The following is a 20,505-nucleotide window of genomic DNA, read 5'->3' as shown; positions in this document are numbered from 1 at the left end:
TGCCTGGAAGGCATCTAGAAAAGGATAGGAGGTCTCAAATGGTCCAGGAATTGGCCCCATGGCAAAGAGAATCAGAATTGAGAATGTATCAAGGAAGATACACCGTATCCACAGGGGAAAGGGAAGAAGCAATGAATTTTTGCTCCAGAATAAGATACAAAGACTCTGGTGTGAGTGCACAAAAAAGCCAAAAGTTCAAATCCTGGTCTAATCTGTAGAACTCTGTTTACAAACTCCAGTCAATCAGACACTACCAATATAATTTTTACCATACCCTTCATCATCCATGCAAGTATTCACTTAGTATTTTTCTTTAAGTCACTTTTTATGTGAATCATTTTATTAAATGGAAAGGTTAGATCACTGCCACAAAGAAGAAGCCAGTATCACCTGCCATAAAGAGCAAGCAATAGCAAACACAAAAATTATAAATGTTCAAGCACAGAGCAGGAAATCACCTCACACAGTACCAAGTGTGTATATACATTTAGGGAATTAATGTCTTAAGGAACAGAAGAAAAGTCAACCAATCTAATGGGCTGACCCTTAACTATCACCCGTTCTGATGAGATGTTCTGCACTGTTAGGAAAGATATTACTCTGAGTGATAAATCAAAGTGTTTCCATATTACTTCTTGGGTTCTGCTACCCACTTTAGCTAATATCTCCTCATAGTGAATAAGGACTTACTGTGCAAACAGTAGGTCCTTAATATGTACTTTAAGATGAATAACAGCATACAGAAAATCATTCAACAAGTCTTAGTACATATTCATCTAAACCTGTTAGCAGGACCTAAAGATCTGAGCTCATTCCAAACAGAAATGCAGAAACTCTTGACATTAAATCTGCAAAACACCGAAGACCAAACTCACCACTTCTTAGACTTCAGCCGAGGCGCTGGGTTCCGGGGGATGAGGAAGAGAGCTCTCATGGGGTGCATGTCACACAGAGCTGCAAGAGACCAAAACAAGGGCCAGCTCAGGTTAGGGGGCCAAACCTGGGCCAAGCCCGTCCTTTCTGTGCCGATAATGCTGCCAAATGGCTTCCTCAGTCCAGGCATGACCAGTGAGCAGAGGCAGGAGATCATAAAGCTTCCCTTTGGTGAGCGTTAAATGAGACTGATTACAGGAGTCTCATAAAATCTAACACCTTTCAACTAGAGATCGTTAACATATTTTTACTTGCACTTCATTTTTAAGGAAAACAAGTCAAAGGCTCAACACCCTTTGCTTTGCTAAAAATAACCATCTAAGACTCCAAGTAAACAACATCCACATAACAACTACAATGGAGACAGTAAGTTATTTTTAATTAGTAAAGTCCCAAATAATCCATGGTACATCTCTTATACAGTGAAGGCTTCCCCATTTGCAGTGTTATCTATTAATATTAATACATGGGTTTTTCAAGTATAAAGCACTAGACCAAAACACCTTTCTCTCTGTACTGATAAATACCTTAAATGGCTTTCAGGCTTTTCATGATGGGTTTTGTTTGTTTCTTTGGTTTTGTTCAATGGCCCCAGGAAGACCAGAGGATTAAGGCAAAGGAAGTCTGGTAGAAGACTCATAAAAATATCTCACATTGTAAAGATGACATTATCATTTATAGTAAAAACACTCACACATTCTATTCAATATTTCACTAGTTTACTCTTCAAACATCTGGGAATATCTTTTCCTGTGTGCCTAGAACAAGGACACATTCTCCCCCAAAGCTAAAGGATTCTGCTGGGAGAAAGTTTATTTTTAGCTCCTTCCTACTACTCATCAGGGGCTTCTCAGGTGGCTCAGTGGTAAAGAATCCACCTAAGAAAAGAGATGCAGGAAACACGAGTTCGATCTCTGGGTCGGGAAGATCCCTGGATGAGGAAGTGGCAACCCACTCCACTATACTTGCCTGGGGAATCCCATGGACAGAGGAGCCTGGAAGGCTGCACATGACTGAGCACACAGGCAGTAACTGCTCATTAAGCATGGTGATATAGTTTCAAGACTGCCAATATTATCTTTCTGATTCATAAATGCCTACCAGCATTGTGGATAAGGGACATTTGGTCAACAAACACCCTAGTCATGCTACAGGTGAATTCTACTAATTCTTGAGTGAGAAATAACACCACGATCACTTGAGGGTAAAATGTCATATAAGCACAATGACTCGTCATACTAACGTAGGGCCTGTTTTGGTCCAGGTCTTCTGAAAAGCAAGACATTAAGGTGATATTAAACATGAGAAAATATCACTGGAGGAAATTCCTGCCTGAAAGGAAACAGCAAAGGAGCCAAGGAAGGCTGGGAGAGTTGTCAGATTGCTATGAAGGTGAGAGGGAGAAGCAGTAGGTGGAAGGGTGCTAGGCTGTCCTGCAGTCTAAGGAAATCAAGGAGGGAAACAAAGGAGCGACAGCTGCCTTCCAAGGAGCCCCCGTCTTCCAGGAAAGGGTCTGCTTGTATCCCTGCCACTCCCGGTCACTGGAGGGGGTGGCCCTTGGGAGGAGCCGTCGTGGCAGCTGTCCCTGCTCAGTTGCACTTCCTGAATGGAGTCTCAGAGGTGACGACCACACAGCTGGGGAGGGTCTCGGTGGGGCCAATGCTCCAGATTCCCAGGAACTGGAGAGGTTCTTTGGGTAGCCAGAGCCCTGCCCACTCTGTCTCAAATAAGCAGGGAAATCTAACAACCTAACCGTTAGTATTTTAATACGAATGAGAGCAACCGAGTGCAAGTGTTCCCATAACCCAAGCCCTGAAAATCAGCTTTGAATTTCTGATATGTTGGCGTTAACACTCTGTGGTTTAGTTCCAGTTTGACTACAGGTGAAGAGTAGTTGAAGGATAGACTATACACTGAGTACACAAGATAGACAAGACTTCTCAGAGTCTGCTTTCCTCTCCCTTCTGGTCTCGCCTCATAAATACAAATCCTCACACCACACTGAAATGAATGGATTCCTGGTTGATTTAGATGACTCTGCTTTCTCGGTACGCCAGCTTGAGTCCACGCAGGGCTCGGTGTAGCAGAAGTAAAGCTGTTGGCAAGGAAGCATCCGCACCTGCAGAGCAGGCCAGCAACAGATTTCACCCAGAGGAAGGTACTTACGGGGAGCACCTTCTGCCATCTCGATAGCGGTGATTCCCAGAGACCACAAGTCACTCTGCAAAACAAGGAAGGCACAGAAGCATGGGTAAACGCAGTCAACAAAGGCTCCCTGGGCTAAACCAGGCAACTGCTTCAGAAATGCCTATGGGAGAGCTGTCCAGCCATCTCTTTTCAAACATACTTCAGGCAAAAAACAGCCTTGTTTTCTCCTTGTTGATAATACCTTTCATGGTGCCTGACACATGGTGAGTTTTCCATACACGTATGAAAAACAAATAGAAGGTTTCAAACATTAATTCATCACTAAAATTTCCCTACTGATTGGACCACAAGGAACTGCTGCTGTTTGACTGTTTTTAATACCTTCACTGAAACAAAACTGTCAAGTAATTAATTGCACATACTCTAAGTGTACCAAGTGAAAGGGTTTGGTGTTTATGTACACCTGTGAAATCATCAGCACGGGCAAGGCAGCAAACACATTCATCTCCCCAAAGGTCTCACTTGCCCCTTTGTAGTCTCCATTTCCTGCCCATCTGTCCCCGACCCCAGTTCCTGTTCCAAGGCACCCACTGATCTGCTTTTTGTTACTATGGACTAGTCTGTATCTTCTAAAGTTTTGTATAAAATGAAACCTCCTGGTCTCTTTCACTTCAGATGATGTACTTAAGGTCCATCGTGGTGCCTTGTGTATTGGTACTTCAGTCCTTCTTACTGCCAAGTAGCACTCCATTGTACCAACACAGATGCTACAATTTGTTCATTCATTCACTTGTTGATGGACATTTGGGTTGTTTCCATTCAAGGCCATTAAAAATAAAGCTGCTACAAATACTCATGTGCAAGCCTTTGTATGGATGTATGTTCTCATTTCTTTTAAATAAAGACCTAAGAGGGGAATGGCTGGACCATATAGTCGATGCTAGATCATACAGTATTTACAGTCATTTGTTTTTAACCTACAAAAAAGCCCAGCAATTCATATCATTTAACCAAACAAGATGAGGATGGGGGAGCTTTTGTTTAGTTTTGTCTACTGCTGTATCTCAGTGCTTAGAATAGAGCTGGCCACAGTAGTGGGTGCTCGATATATTTGTTAAATGAATGAACAATATTACCATATATTTTTATCTGGTAAGTAGACATATACGCAAAGTAGAAATCCTATACCCTTATTGTCTTTCTTATTCTCAGGTTAACTTTCATGCTCTTATCAGAATTTTCTGGGCTAATGCCTCCACCTTGACCTATGCAACCTTGAACAATATGCTTCTCCCCAGCTCTGTGCACACCGCTCAACTGTTTCTAAATAGTGCATAGAAGGGAAGCAAATTGAGAGAACGGAAAGCAAGTCAGGAAATGCCAAAAAGACTGCTAAGAAAACACACATAAACACTTGGTTCAGTGGTTCACAATCCTGATGAAGACTCTCACACTCCCTTTCTTTTTAAATATACGTTGCATTCTGTACATCATTCTAAATTCTCACCTGTAACCTCACAAGATTTCAGAGATCAAAGTTAAGTTCCCTTGCTATTCCCACCAAGCAAATGTCAAGGCCACACGTCAAGGAGATATAACTGGAAGAGAACTATGAACTCCTCCCTGAGCCATTCCCTAGAACTAAACTTCTCAATGTCCTGTGGGTGACACCTAGGCCTGTTCAGTATTTGAACTTAGGCCCATCCAACCTGAACAGGGCTTTCAAGGGGCTCTAGACTCTTGCCTAAAATGTGATCTACCTTTGGGCAAGTGGCTGGGGCACATCCTAACCCCACACTAGGACCAAACAGGGATTCTTTAATTCACGAGCCCATCAACCGGTCCACATAAACGTTACAAGTTCTCAGTCCATTTGAAGATAACAACGCACCTGCACAAAACCACTGTCCATAGATTCCAAGAACATCTCTGCATAGAACATCGCTTTATCATCCTTTTTTTGTTTCATTTCAAGGTATATTCAAATGTGTCACTGAATACACACACACACACACACACAGACAAGAGTGGCACAGCCTGGCACTTTGCTAAATCTTCCTGCAGGCTGCTGGTCTTGCTCACTGAGGTTCTTTTTGGAGCTAATGGGAAAAGCCCAGCTCACTCATCACAGGCTGGCTCAAGAGCAGCAACTGTAAAGATGAACACACAGCTCTCTTGTACCGGAACATGATGGTTCACTGACAAAGACAATCATTGGGGAACATGACGAAAACCCTGACTCACTTACTGCACGGGAGGCATTCAACAGAAAACAGTCTGGAAATGGTGGCAGGATTGGGCTGTTCTGATATGACTCCAGGCCTCGGCAGGTCTCCCACCACCTATCCAGCATCTTGGGAAACCGAGTGTTTGTGCAGTGTGAACCAAGATGCAAATACGAAGGCGGTGGCTGGGCTCTCTGTCCCCACCTGCCATAGCGAAGTCAAATTAAATGGCTTTCAAGTGTAGGAAGCTTGAACTGGTTTGAAAGCCAACCCAGCTGAAAGGAAGTGATGGAACTGGGATGAGAAAAGCTCCAGGCTAGTCTTCAGACAGGGGAGGAAGATACTCAGAAAACTCATGCCAACTCCTGCCTCAGGGCTTTTGCTCTAGATATTCCCTCTGCCTGCAGCACCGACCCTAATCATGTGCGGACTGACTCTCTCCGCTCCACGGAAGTCTTTGCTCAGGCGCTCTGCTCTTAGTGAGGACCACCCAACCTCTCTCCCAGTGAGGCCAGACCCTTCCCCCTTTCCCACTGTTGTTCTCCAGAGAACTGATCACCTTCTGCCAACTGTATAATTGACTCATCACTAATTTATTATGTTTCTTGTTCACTGTTTGTGTCCCCTGCCCTCAACACACACACTTCATCATGAAGTCCACAAGGGCAGGGAATCTTTGCTTTGTTGACTGGTACATAGTATTAGAAGAGTGCCTGGCACATAGTAGGCACTTCGTAAATACTCGTCAAGTGAATAGACACATGAGAGAAAGGAGCAAAACCTAAGTGTCTTAAGGCTAGACTCTCTGTAGAAGGATGGTTTTGTTTGTTTTTGTTTACACAACATGTGGGATCTTAGTTCCTCGACCAGGGATTGAACCTGTGCCCTCTGCAGTGGGAACGCAGAGTCTTAACCACTGGATCACCAGGAAAGTCCCTTAGACCTTTTGTAGGTCATTTAGTCCAACTTTTCATTTCACAGAGGAGAAAAAATGACTTAAGATCACAGAGCAGCTAAGCACCAGGTTTTAATCAGAGCTGGGTCTCCTGCCTCCCAGGCTAGTTCTTTTTTTAAAACTATCATCACAATATAAGAACCTAATAACTCACTTTAAAAAACTTATTAGGGACCCATAAAACAATTGCTTCAGATTCCTCCTTTGTCTACAGGTACCTTAAAGTGCTGGTGACTCAGATGAAGGTGTTGAGATTCAGTGAGGCACATCCGAAACCAGTGCTCAACTTCCTAGAGGCAGTGTGAATAAGTCAGACAGACCCAGATTCAAGTTCAGGTTCCTAATTTAACTGCATCCAGAAGACCGCACAGAGCTCAGCTTTCCACTACACAGCAGACAACTGTGACATGTATGTACACAGGCATGCTGCCTAACACAAAACCCGGCACACAGTGAGCTCAAGAATAATTAATCATTTCCTTGTCTTCTACTGTGAGGTAAGACTGCCTTTGCCTGCCCAGTTTAGCCTTCTATGGCTTCCCTGGAATTGGGTGTGGCCAGTACTGTTTGTTGGCTAACCGAACAGGCATTTCAATCTGCACTGCCCTTGCTGCCTCCATTTCAGAGCACAGGAAAGCTAAACTTGGTATCCAGATTTCCCTCAGCTAAGGATGGCAGTCAAGGAAGTGACCTAGTTCTGGCTGCTGAGACCCAGGCAAACATCTTCTGGGAAAGCTTTTGCTTTTCCTGAAATAAATGACAAATACAGCTGGTGTCTTGACAACTCTTTCCCACTTCTTAGTGCCTTGAATACAAACATGCCATCTGGAGTTACAGCATCCATCTTGCAACCATGAGGCAATAAGTCAACAAATTAAGGATGACAGGGCAGGAAGGTAGGAGCCCGTGTTTTGAAGACATCAATCAATCCTCACCTGCCTTCCTCCAGACTTCTGGTGACACAAGAAACGTAAGTATGGCTAAAAACATTTCTTAGTGATCGTATGTACAGAGAAATCATTTGAGGAAGCATATTTTGATCGTAAGGAAAAAGAGAGGTCCCAGTTGTTAGGTGATCCTCCCTTTATGCCACCAGAAGCGGGAAGGGTTAGTGAAAAGAGCGACGTTTCCTTCATTCAGTACACAGCATCTCAAATTTTCTCTCTGGCTGCTTTCCCCAACCCCGCCAAACAACCCCTTCAAACGAAAGATCACAACATCCCAACTCCGGTGCATCCTTTGTCACATGACCAGGTCAGAGATTATTTCTTCTTTAAGCCTTCATTTGATATCATTATTAGGATCTTTTTTTTTTTTCCCCCTTTCTGGGATTCTCTTGTATTCCAAAAGGAACATTTATATTCCTGGCCATATATACCCAGAGCTGCTTGTAAGCTATGCTTAACTGCCCATGCTAGAAAGCAATAAACGTCCTTGATGGGCCTTGTTTAAGCCTTTGGATATATTAGCAAGTCCCAGAGACACTTCAGAACTTAAATACGGGAGAAAATGTTCCAATTACAAGTGGCAAGACAGATCACAGGAGATGAGAAAGGGAAGAGGGAGAAACAAGATGAGGAGAGAGTTGGGAGAGATAAGTTTCCTCCGTGGCCGTGGTGTGACTCATTCTGGCAGGAGTTGGGTAATTCATTATTCTAGAGGTGCTGTGCAGCCTGGCCAGCAGCATGATTAATAGCCCAGTGCTGTGTGCATCACCAACAGAACAGAGACAAATTCTAGTGCCTCCGAGAAGGCAGAGGCAAGCACACAACTTCTGGCTGGTGGGGGGCTAGCTGGCACAAAGGAACTTGAACAAAACAAGAGGCCATTCCTTGGGGCTGGGTTGCTCAACAAGTGAAGAGGACTTTCAGAAGGCCAAACCAGCCATACAAGGAGCGGGCGGCGGGCAGGAGAAGAGCCCCAGTGTGCCCTGACAGGTAGAAAGAACACATGTTGTGTAGTGAGCAGACCTGGGGTGACCCCCCTTGACCCTCTGAACCGATGTCCTCACTTGTAGCATGAATAGAACACCTATCTTGCACGGTTAATATGAGAATTCAGTAAGATATGCAGGATACTTCCCTGGTGGTCCACTGGTTAAGTATTTGCCTTGCAATGCAGGGCATGCATTGGTCCCTGGTTGAGGAATGAAGATCCCACATGCCTCAGAGCAAAGTCCACGTGCCGCACCAGCTGAGCCCACATGCCACAACTGGAGATCTGCGCAATACAGCGAAAGATCCCATGTGCCGTAGCTAAGACCCAACACAGCCAAACAAATTTAAAAAACATTAAAAATAGTAACAATCAAAAAACAACATATATATGCAAAGTTCCTAACACAAGGCAGTGTACATAGTGGGTATTAACAAATACTGGCACAGACAAATCCTGAGGTCCAATTCTCACTGACTGGCAGTTCAACGAGCAAACCAGTGAGTGACAAGGAGCCCTGGTACTCAAAGAAGTTTCTGGGGTGTTACAGGAGTAAACAGGAAGCTTAGAGGAAGCAAACAGGAAAAGCTGTGTCCTTCCTCCTCCAGCCTTGCGATCTACCCAGATGGCCAAGAAGGAATGGGGTTAGCTGAGTCCTGACCCCATCTCCCCTGAGCAGAGGCTAGCAGGGTGGTCTAGAGCTCACAAACAAGAGCTTCATAACAGATGCAATTGGTGCAGCAGAGTCTACCAAGTTTTGCCAAGACCAAGAAATCAGTCGTTGTTTTTTTTAAAAACGAAGACCAGAAATCAGTCTTTCAACATGTAACTTATTCTCTTTTTGGAAATGCTACACCTGGAAAAAGCAAAATGAATTTATTTTATGTGGTCCCTAAGGGCAGCACCTTAATCTAGGGGTGTAAGTTGTAGAGAAGCAGATTCTGGCTCATGTAAGCAGAAAATTAGAGGTGTATAGTACAAAGAGGTGGCTCAAATTCTACGATATTGCTGGGATTTTTTTTAGGTCAAAATGTCTCCAAATGGCAGTACCTTCATATAAAACATAAACGTGAATATTAACTACCATACATTGACTACTTATCAAACGGTAGTGAATTAATTCCTTTATACATGTCAGTTCATTTTATTCTAATATAGCCTTGTCACATACAATTGTTACTCCCAGAGGCTCAGAAAGGTTAAATAACTTCCCTGAAGTTATACAGTGCAAGGAAGTGATGTCTACATTTGAAACCAATCCTATCCAACTTCAAAGGCCTGACATGCCCTACATCATATACACTACATTATATATAAACAGAACCAAGGTGGTGCGATCAGGGTGACTGAGGTCATTCAAGCAGAGGTTGTTCAGTTGCTCAGTCCTGTCTGATTCTTCACGTCCCCATGGACTTTAGCACAGGCTTCCCTGGCCTTCACTATCTCCTGGAGTTTGCTCAAACTCATGTCCATTGAGTGGCTGATGCCATCCAACTGTCTCATCCTCTGTTGCTCCCCTCTCCTCCTGCCTTCCATCTTTCCCAGCATCAGGGTCTTTTTCAGTGAGTCAGTTCTTTGCATCAGGTGGCCAAAGTATTGGAGCTTTAGCTTTAGCATCAAGGCTTCCAATGAATATTCAGGATTGATTTCCTTTAAGATTGGCTGGTTTGTTCTCTGTGCTGTTGAAGGGACTCTCAAGAGTCTTCTCCAGCACCACAAATTGAAAGCATCAACTCTTTGGTGCTCAGCCTTCTTTAGAGGTAGTTATTCACAATCTCATTTCCCCCAGAATTCCTTGTTCATGCTGCTGCTAAGTCACTTCAGTCATGTCCGACTCTGTGTGACCCCATAGACGGCAGCCCACCAGGCTCCCCTGTCCCTGGGATTCTCCAGGCAAGAACACTGGAGTGGGTTGCCATTTCCTTCTCCAATACATGAAAGTGAAAAGTGAAAGGGAAGTCGCTCAGTCATGTCCGACCCTTAGTACGGACTGCAGCCTACCAGGCTGCTCCATCCATGGGATTTTCAAGGCAAGAGTACTGGAGTGGGGTGCCATTGCCTTCTCTGTCCTTGTTCATATACATTTGTAATGTGACCATAGGGAAATATTGGAAGAACAGGTTATTTTCTTCACCTGGGGATCAACTGAGAGCCTGGGTGAGGTGGTAGTATATCCAACTAAAAAGTCCTATGCAAGTGGGTGTGAGCATGGAGCACAAGGAATATGTTGGATAGAAGTTTGTCTCTGCCAGGAACAGTAACGTTGGTGTCTGTATCATCCTTTCTTCCTGCCACACGGGGATGGGAGTTTTGTTGAAATTTCAGTAGACAGAGGTCAGGCCTTATGTGAGAGGCCAATCTCACTCTGCAATGTGAAGATCATCCTCTCACAAAGCACATCGCATACACCTCGGTGATGCTCCCTGGCTAGGCAAGTGTTCACTTTCTCTCCAGCTGAGCCTCTTACCTTCAGGGGTGCTTTTCACTCTGTCTGAATAAAGCCAATTATCTGTAACACAGGAGGATGAGTACTTGCTCTACAGTCAGAGCACAATACTCACCCAAACCCTGCAGGAGACATCTATGTCTTTAAATGGTCCACAGCACCTGTGTGCAAAGTCTCAGAGTTTAGGTGGATAACAAACGACATTAGCACAGATCAGGCCAGTGGATGGGTGGTGGGGTAGAGGGGATACACCATTTCACCATACTTCTCTTACTTGACTAAGCTACTGTAAAAGCATGACCAGTTTATGGTTTAAAAAACTAGAACAGTTACAGAAGGATATATAAAATAAAAAGTTTAACATGTACATTCTGCTGTGTTTATAGTGAATAATCAACAAGGACCTACTCTGTAGCACAGGGAACTCTGCTCAATGTTAAGTGGCATGCTGGATAGGAGGGAAGTCTTGGGAGAGAATGGATACACGTATATGTATGGCTGAGTCCCTTTGCCGTCCACCTGAAACTATCACAGCACTGTTAATCAGTTATACTTCAATATAAAAAGTTAAAAGAAAGAAGTTTAAGTTCTCCATCCACATGCCATTCATCCATCAGGTAGGGGAGAACCAGACTCTACTATGTGTACCAGAAGCTGCTCTGTGCATCTCACACTATATCTTGGAATCTGCCCAACATATACACAATCTCATTGTTCAGATGGCTGTGTAGTACTCCAGTGGACAGCTGTGCCAGCCTTTATGCAACTACGAACGGGCTCCTGCCCACAGACAATGTCCGTTAGTGAGTAGTTCCGTTAAAGCAATAAATACACAGGACTATAAAACACTTGGCAAATCCCCATCTAACTGAAATGAAATTCAAGTTAAAAAAATAAAAATTTAAACAGCCTAGGAATTTTGAACAGTTTTATTAATTCCAAGTCTTTTGAATGCTTATTATTAAATGAGAAAGCTTTCATTATTGCCCCACGTACTTATCAGGAAAATGAAACCTTGCCTTTTGCTTGAAGTGTTTTGACAGATGTTCTGAAAACAAGCAAGGAAGGGCTCTAGGGGAAAGGGAACACACCAGGCAAATGAGATTCTGGCTCCTCCTTAGGGTAGGGGCTACTTTCAGTCAGTGGCATACTGTGCCCGGCAGGTATCAGACAAAACCAGACTGCAAGAAAAAGCATGGGCTCTTCAGCCTATTTTCTTATATAGAAGCTCCCACTTTATTGAATTACTATAGTTAAAAAAAAAAAACAACACAGCAGTTTCTAAAGACATTGCTGCTGCTGCTAAGTCGCTTCAGTCGTGTCTGACTCTGTGCAACCCCATAGATGGCAGCCCACCAGGCTCCCCTGTCCCTGGGATTAGGCAAATAAAATAATACTCAGGGGCTTTCCTGGTGGCTCAATGGTAAAGAATCTGCCTGACAATGCAGGAAACACAGGTTCAATCCCTGCCCCAGGAAGATCCCACATGTTGCAGAACAGATAAGCCTGTGCACCTCAACTATTGAGTCTGCGCTCTGGAGCCCAGGAGCTGCAACTACTGAGTGGAGTGCCCTAGAGCCCATCTTCGCAACAAGAGAAGCCTCCTCAAGGAGAAGCCTGTGTGCCATGACCAGAGACTAGCCCCCGCTTGCTGCAACTAGAGGAAAGCCCGCATAGCAACAGAGACCCAGTGCAGCCAAAAGTAAATTTAAAAAATCTTAAAACAAGAAATAAATAATAAAACCAAACTATATTCCTTTGCATTTTGTCTTTATTTGAAAGAAAGGGCTTTTGTGAAAGAAGAGCTGACAAAGCCCAGTGGCCTTCAACTCATCTTTTATTCTAAACATGCCCTCTAGGCTGAAAGTATCTATAGCACGTGAGAGTGAAGTGCTAAGGTCAGTCTCTGAGGCCAGGAAACACACTGGGTCAAATGGACAACCAAACACAGCAACAAACCACTGAACTTTGATAAGGTCGCAAATGGACTTTCTAGTAAAAAACTGCATATACAGGTAGAGCTTGGCTAATTCCTTTTGCATAGTGAGTATTCAATAAATACACACTGAGTGAATGAATAAATGGTTTTGAAAGTCGATGTATTGTTGAGCTGTCTCCTGGTGACAGGCCACATTCCTAAGAATAATGAACAGAAAAAAAAGATAAGATCTGATGCTGAGAAAGAAATAGCAAGATTATTTGAAGTATAGCTTCTTCTCTGATCCACAGAAAATCTGCAAAGTGGTTGGAACGAATCTTCAAAGAACGCCCAAATCTTCCTTTCTGCTTGGTCTTCCTAATCCACCCTTCTGTTGTGCTCCTTCTTTCACTCATGACAAGTGGACAATGAAGCTCATATTCTTGCCATGACTTTTTCCTCCTCTTACACAACCTACATTTATGACAATCCAAACAAGTAAGTCGCACTGAAGGTCTAAAATGGCTGATACGGTTGAATCTGTTCTCTCATCACGATCCTTTATCTTTTAATAAAAGACACAGAAATTAATCTTTGATTTCCTAGTGTCTCAGGACCTTCCAGCACCTCTGAAATCTCCCAGTGCAGCACAATCCTCCCTGTGTTTATTCATACATTTGGTTGTGTCCACACCTAGGGTTATGCATCAAGCTTTGTCCACACCTATGGTTATACATCAGGCTTTGTCCACACCTACGGTTATACATCAGGCTTTGTCCACACCTACAGTTATATATCAGGCTTTGTTCACACTAGGATGATGCATTAAGCTCAAAAACTTGTCACCAACCCCAACCTTTATTCCTTAATCTGACTATAAACCATAATCTGAAGAAAGAGATTCAAGATATCAGTTTAATTCCAAGCTTCGGCTTGATCAGAGGAGTTCTCTTCTAGTTACTCTACTGAAAATAGCTAAGTCACAGGGATCTATTTTATGCCATAGAACAAAAGTCCCATATATATTATAGGCAGACAAAATACTTACAGGCTAAAATGAGGTTAAATGTTTGAAACACTCTGACTCTCTATGTGTTTAAAATATCTGTGGCCAAGATATAGACCAGTTAGCACTTGTTAAGTACAATTATAGTTTGAAGAATTGCTTATAGCCAATCATGGTACACATTATCTGGTCTGGGACATATATTTTGTAGTGGCTCCTCTGAAGGGATTTGCAAATTAAATTATTTCAATGTGCTTATCATTAAGAGTTTAAATAAATGACATTTATTTTGGCAAAAGATTAATTTTTAACTTGGCAGCTGTGTTCAGACAGATTGTTGTCAGGTTATTACAGTGACTAACTGTGAAAGAAGGAGGAAATTTACAGACGATTATTTTGTTTTTAGACCTTCAAACTTGCATTTCTCCAAAGAGGCAAATAATTTTGTCAGTGCCCTGAGACACTGGGTCCCAAAGACATTGCAATGTTTGCATCTTTGTGACCTGATTTCAATAATAACACCATATGTGGAGAACTAAAAATGTTCTTTAATAGAGGAATTCTTCAAATATACTCTTCAGAGGCTGTTTTGTTGGTAAATTGGACATTTATATTTTATATATTGGATATTTATACTCCTATATATATTTATGTAGGAGTGCATCATAGAGAAACATGGTAGTATTTAGGAAAATCTCTGAACAGAGAGCTTGGAGATAAGGGGCCAAGTCTGTGAGAAGACCACTAACTGGGTATGGATTGTGCAGTTCCCACGTCTGTAAGATGAGGGTATTTCAAAGTAATCATTAAAGTCCTTTGGTGAAAAGTCCATGCACCTGTGGAAAAGAGGAGGGCTTCTTGGAGAAGGAGAAAACTTCCACCTCTCCACTTAAACACTGCTTTGAGTTACTAGCAATTTTCCAGTTGATGATACAAAACATCAAGCCACAAATCAAATTTCTATCAAACATGGCAATAGGCTATAGAAACACCATAAAGTAGCTATCAACATCCCATCTGATTCTCTCTTATTTTGAAAAGAAACTCTAATAATTAAACTTTGAACTATGTAGAAATGTCTAAATATAATTATTTTTAACCAGAAAAAAATGACCTAAGAAAATGAACTCATGTCTTGATTTCTTTTAACATAAAAAGCTCTCAGAATGCATATGCTTTGCCAAAAATCTAAACTACAACCAAAATAGAAATCTATTTTCTAGTAAGAAGCAAGAGAAGATTAAAAGAACATAGAAAATGGTTTAAACATATATATACATTTTTTTTACAAATAGGCAATGAGATATGATGAGTTTGTTAAAAAGATTCTCACTTGAATGTCATAATTTTAAACTCAAGAAATGGCTTTTGTAGCTCAGTCGGTAACGAATCTGCCTGCAGTGCAGGAGACCTGGGTTTGATCCCTGGCTTGGGAAGATCCCCTGGAGAAGGAAATGGCAACCCACTCCAGTATCCTTGCCTGGAAAATCTCATGGACAGAGGAGCCTGGTGGACTGTAGTCCATGGGGTCACGAAGAGTCGGGCACGACTGAGCAACTAACACTAACACTAACTAACTCGATTTATACAAATCACAAGCCCAAAGCCATGAGCAAATTCTCTACAAGTCTCAGAGTGAGATGTTTAGGCATGGCTGGAAACTTATGAAGAGTAAGAAGACATACCTTGAAATCATACGTGGCATCTGGGTTTTCATCGCAGGCAATAACTTCTGGCGCCATCCAGTAGGGTGTTCCGATGAAGGTATTCCTCCTGCCCACTGTTCGATCAAGCTGGGCACTGACTCCAAAGTCCACTAGTTAAGGGAAGACAAATGAATAGTTTGTGATCTAAGGTCTTATACGATGATAAAGTGAATGAGTATTTTTTTTTTATTGTGGTAAAATATACAACATAAAATTACCATTTTAACCACTTCCTAGCGGACAGTGTTGTGGTATTAAGTACATTCAGTTTCCGGTGCAACCATAACCACCATCCAACTCCAGAACTTTTTCATCTTCCTCAATTGAACCACTAAACACTAACTCCTCTTTCTCCCTCCTGCCCCAGGTGCCTTGAAAGCAACATTCTACTTTATGTTTCTATGAATCTGTCTACTATAGACAGATATCTCATATAAGTGGAATCATGCAGTATTAGTCTTTTAGAGACTAGCTTATTTCACTTAATGTAATCCCTCAAAGGTTAATGCATGTTGCAGCATGCATTAGAATGTCCTCCCTTTTCAAGACTGAATATTATTCCACTGTCTGTAGGTGCCACATTTTGTGTACGTTCATCTGTTGAGGGCACTCCGGATGCTTCTTCCTTTTCACTCCTGTGACTGCAGTTAAATTAAATACATATATTTAGTTATTTTAGATTGGAGTATAGTTGATTTACAATGTTCTGCTAGTTTCAGGTGTACAGCAAAGTGATTCAGTTATACAGATTCACAGATCTCCTCTTTTTCAGATTCTTTTCCCTATAGGTTATTACAGAGTACTGAGTAGAGTTCCCTGTGCTATACAGTAGGTCCTTGTTGATTATCTATTTTATATATAGCAGTGTGTACATGCTAATCCCACCCTCCTAATTTCTCCCTCCCCCACCTTTTCCTTTTGATAACCATGTTTATTTTCTATGTCTGTGAGTCTATCTGTTTTGCAATTAAGTTGATTTGCATCATTTTTTTTTCAGATTCCACACATAAGTGATATCATATGATATCTGTCTGACTTACTTAATTTAGTATGGTAATCTGTGGGTGTGTGTTAGTTGCTCTATTGTGTCTGACTTTTTGTGACTCCAAGGACTGGAGCCTGCCAGGCTCCTCTGTCTATGGAATTCTCCAGGCAAGAAGACTGGAATGGGTAGCCATGCTCTTCTCCAGGGGATCTTCCCGACTCAGGTCTCCTGCATTGCAGATTCTTTACCATCTGAGCCACCAGGGAAGCCCATGATAATCTCTAGTGAATGTATATGTTTAAATTGCATATATTAATATAAATGAATAAAGTACACCAATGAGAAAATCACAAGGAGTTATATCTGGTTATATCAGGGCTCCATGGAGGACCAAAAATAGGTGTTAAATAAAAGGCAAGCTTGGACCATAAAGGAGAGTGTTTAGAAGATGCAAAGAAAGTGGTAATCAGCTAAGTTTTCGGAGTCAGACTGCCTATATTTGCATCTCATTTCTGACACTTATTCGTACGTGACCTAGTAGATAAATCTTTTGGAGGTTCATTTTCTTAATCCATAAAATGAGGATGCTGAGAGTCACATGGAGCTGCTGTAATGTTTAAGTGAAATCATCCACCTTCAAGCATTTTGTACATGATCTGGAACATAATAGTCTCTCACAAGTAACTGTTAATAGTGATGAGTGAACATTCTGAGGATAGCTTATGTAGTCAGTACATATATAACTGCTTTCCCTACCTAATGTATGCTTTTGTTTTAAAAGGGAATATTCATGAGATGAAAGCTTGGTCCCAAATGCTAACTAAGAAAAAAAATGGAAATTATCTATTTTAACAAAAAGGCAAGAGCGAATGTTTGGGATATAAACACAGAAGATATTTAAATCTCTTTGAAAAGAAACAATCATATGGACAGTGATTCTTTTCTAGAAGACAAATTGCATATCTTATAGGATATCTGTCAATGTATGCTCTTACTTATATACATCAAGCAGTCAAATGCATGTGGGCATTCTCTACCTTATCTGGAAAATCCCAGATTTATTGTGGGAAGGGCTCTAATGGAAAGGACCAGAGAAAAGGATTCCCTCACTGATAACTCTGGCAGACGGAAGTGGGATAATCAACATGTGTGTAAAGTAGAATTTCAAGCATCCATTTTGTATAGGTGCCCTAGGTAATAATGAAATCGATGGAAATAGCACTTAAAATACAGGGGAATATAGCAGGAAATTCATTATTCTAAATGTGTGTGGATATTTTCAATTAAAAAATAAGTCATCATTGTTCTGTTACAGCAGCAACAACATAGACAAACTATAAGATATGGGAAACCGTTTCAAGGTCAGCCACTTCTAATCTAAAGGCTCTTTGCTTAAAAAACAAGCTCAGTTATTTCTACACATTGATTAAGCACATGGTTCTGCTTATAATATTGTATACCAATTCACTCCTGAAAGTGCTTTTAAAAAATGTTTTTTAATTAGGAAAAGAAACATGTTCCTTTCCAGTCTAGGTATAATGACCTCCAAATACACAGTGATACATTTACATTCATTATTTAAAAAGAAAAACAGCTGAAACAATCCTACCAATTCCTGTAATTCCTAGGCTCATTGGATTCTGTTCTTACCTAGTTTAACTTCTGCATTTTCAGTCAGCAAGACATTTTGCCCTTTAATATCTCGATGAATCACTTTATGCTGGTGCAGGTGACTCAGCCCCTGGAGTGACAGAGAGTTGGGAAGCGTTAACAGGAATATAAATCCAGGTGCAAAAAAACGTATTTTGGATGTTAATGATCCAAAAAGTTTAAACTTACCCAGAGACACTTTCATTATTGTATTCATGTCTTTCATGTGGTCATAATTCAAATGTAGCACAATATTTATTTATCCTAAGCTGCAAGCAACTGATCAGTATAAACTGAAATATACAGGCAGGCCTTATGATGCACGGTACTGTGCTAAATGAAACGCTTGCCCATCAACTCTGATCTCGGGTAACAGGGAACCACACAAGCCATGATATGACTGGTTCCAACATGCACATGTTTCAGCTAACAGCACTCTGAAAAGTCAGGACCACCTGTATTTGCCAGCTGGTACCCGGAACATCTACAGAGTCTGTACAGAAAACTGATTTAACAGAAGTCCCCACTTTTGGGGGCAATTTTTGAATTGAAAAGTTTAAAAGTTAGCTTCTATTACATAATTTTAATTAAGCACAGTATTACTCAGACCAACCAAGAAATTTCCCATTAGCTTTAACCAATGGCTCACATTAAAAAAAGAGGAAAACAGCAATTTTTATTTCCTTTGTGAATGTTCACCACCGTCATTTTTTCGTGCTTTATGATATTTGTGACTTTGTGCTCATTATGTGAAATAATTATTCAGTGACATCTCAACCTCATTGTGCTCCATTTTTCCATGAATTATCCTGACTTTGGCTTTTATGTGGTATGAGTTCTAAAAACAGACTTGTTCTAAGGTGGTTTCTCAGATACACTGTAACCTAAAAGAATCTAAAAATGGCATACTGAAGTAAATCATATTATATCTATGCTTGTAAATGCAAGCATCGGATACCCAAGTGTTGTCATTTTTTATTTATTTTCTGTACTTTCCCCATGCACTGTAGCACTGCTCCGGTTGTAAATCAGGTGACCAGAAGAAGTGGGTCTCTCTGTTGTATTTCCTTGGGCATTTGCCTATCCTTATGACAATACCACCCTGTCTTAACTACTTAGCAACTTTATAAGAAGTCCTGAAAACTGGCAGCATAAATTTTTCACCTTTGTTCTTCAACATTGCATTGATTATTCTTGGCCTTTTGTTATTTTCACATGTTTAAAAAATCAGCTTGTACATCCACAAGTGTATCTAGAAGGATCTGAAGAGGCAGTTTATGATACCAAGGATCAGACTGGGGAGAAATAACATCATTACAATACCAGACATTCCAATTTATGTAATAGTTTCATGTTTTGTTCCCTTATATCAAGAGGGCAGAACAAATAAATAAACGTCAAGCAGATCTGGTAAGGAATGTCCAGTGGACGTACAGTAGCCTCCTCATTAATAGCAAGAGATAAGTAAACTGACCCAAACAAGCTAAAATATGACTAGTTATCTTCCTGAAGTGAACTCAGCAAATATGGCACTGCTGTGCAGACTGGCTGACTCTGGAATTTGTGGGCGAAACTGGGCAGATGGGCACATTCTTGCCCAACTGTCTTGACTGACTTTAGAGACTGTCTCAAAGAAACGTTTTAAGGTAAAATCAGTTAAACTAGGTTTTCTGTACTAAAATGGCTAACGTCATACAAGCCTAAATTAGTTATACACTTTCACTAGTTGAAAACTCAAACAAGTGACCAAAATATCCTTAAACAAGCCATCTCCTAAGTAGAAAACTATCTCTGTGATCTAAAATCAGAATTCCAACTGGAAATCCCATAGGAAATGAATCCCAGGTTAAGGGAAATCACCCAACTAACCCTTCAAATGAGAGCGCACATGCCTGTTCAGTTATTTTTTGTTTGTTCAGTTTTTTTGCTCAGTTGTATGTGACTCTTGGTGACCCTATGGACTGTAGCCCATCAGGCTCCTCTGTCCATGGGATTCTCCCAGCACAATATTGGAGTGGGTTGCCATTTTCTCCTCCAGGGGATCTTCCTGACCCAGGGATCGAACCTGTGTCTCCTGCATTGTCAGGCAGATTCTTTACCACTGAGCCACCCGGGAAGCCTATTCAGAATGGCTCTCCCTTCATAACAGCAGACCACAACACATACCACTGCCACCATCACTGTTAGAATAAAGCTCTAAGGAGGTTTCCGACATGAATTATGGAACGAATTAGTGGAAAGTCAGTGTAAAGTTCAATACCTCCCAAGGTTTCCCATGTTGTCACTTACTCGTAAGATTTCCCTGCAGATGTACGCAATCCACTCCTCCTTCAACGTGTTACCTTTTGTGTTCTTGATCAGGTCAGTGACAGAGCCTGCACCACAAAACTCCATCACCAACTGGCAAAGGAAGCAAATAGGCCATTATTATAATTATATTTCAAGACTTCCACTGTGTTAAGAAAGTATAAGGTATCCAGTTGGTTGCTTTGTAATGCCATTTCTGCAAAGAAAAAGTGATCATAAAATGACATATAAAACAAATTTTTATCTTTATTTTTTCCCCCAAATGATAGATTTTTTTTTGATGTGGACCAT

General features: G+C 41.4%; 1 protein-coding gene across 1 annotated transcript in view; it reads right to left on the bottom strand.

Annotated features, from left to right (window-relative positions):
* Positions 1 to 20,505, bottom strand: part of TNIK (TRAF2 and NCK interacting kinase) — a 396,524-nt gene that overhangs the window by 112,618 nt on the left and 263,401 nt on the right. The window contains exons 5-9 of the mRNA XM_068983499.1: positions 20,197 to 20,307; positions 17,908 to 17,998; positions 15,252 to 15,382; positions 3,100 to 3,154; positions 876 to 954 (exon numbers count right to left, since the gene is read on the bottom strand). Of these exons, the coding sequence (XP_068839600.1) occupies positions 876 to 954; positions 3,100 to 3,154; positions 15,252 to 15,382; positions 17,908 to 17,998; positions 20,197 to 20,307 (467 nt within the window). The remainder of the gene's footprint in view (positions 1 to 875; positions 955 to 3,099; positions 3,155 to 15,251; positions 15,383 to 17,907; positions 17,999 to 20,196; positions 20,308 to 20,505) is intronic.

The sequence above is a fragment of the Capricornis sumatraensis genome, chromosome 1, assembly GCF_032405125.1.
Source record: "Capricornis sumatraensis isolate serow.1 chromosome 1, serow.2, whole genome shotgun sequence".
In the NCBI taxonomy this organism is placed as follows: domain Eukaryota; kingdom Metazoa; phylum Chordata; class Mammalia; order Artiodactyla; family Bovidae; genus Capricornis; species Capricornis sumatraensis.
The sequence above is the reverse complement of the archived record's forward strand: the minus strand, read 5'-3'. Positions and strand labels throughout refer to the sequence as shown.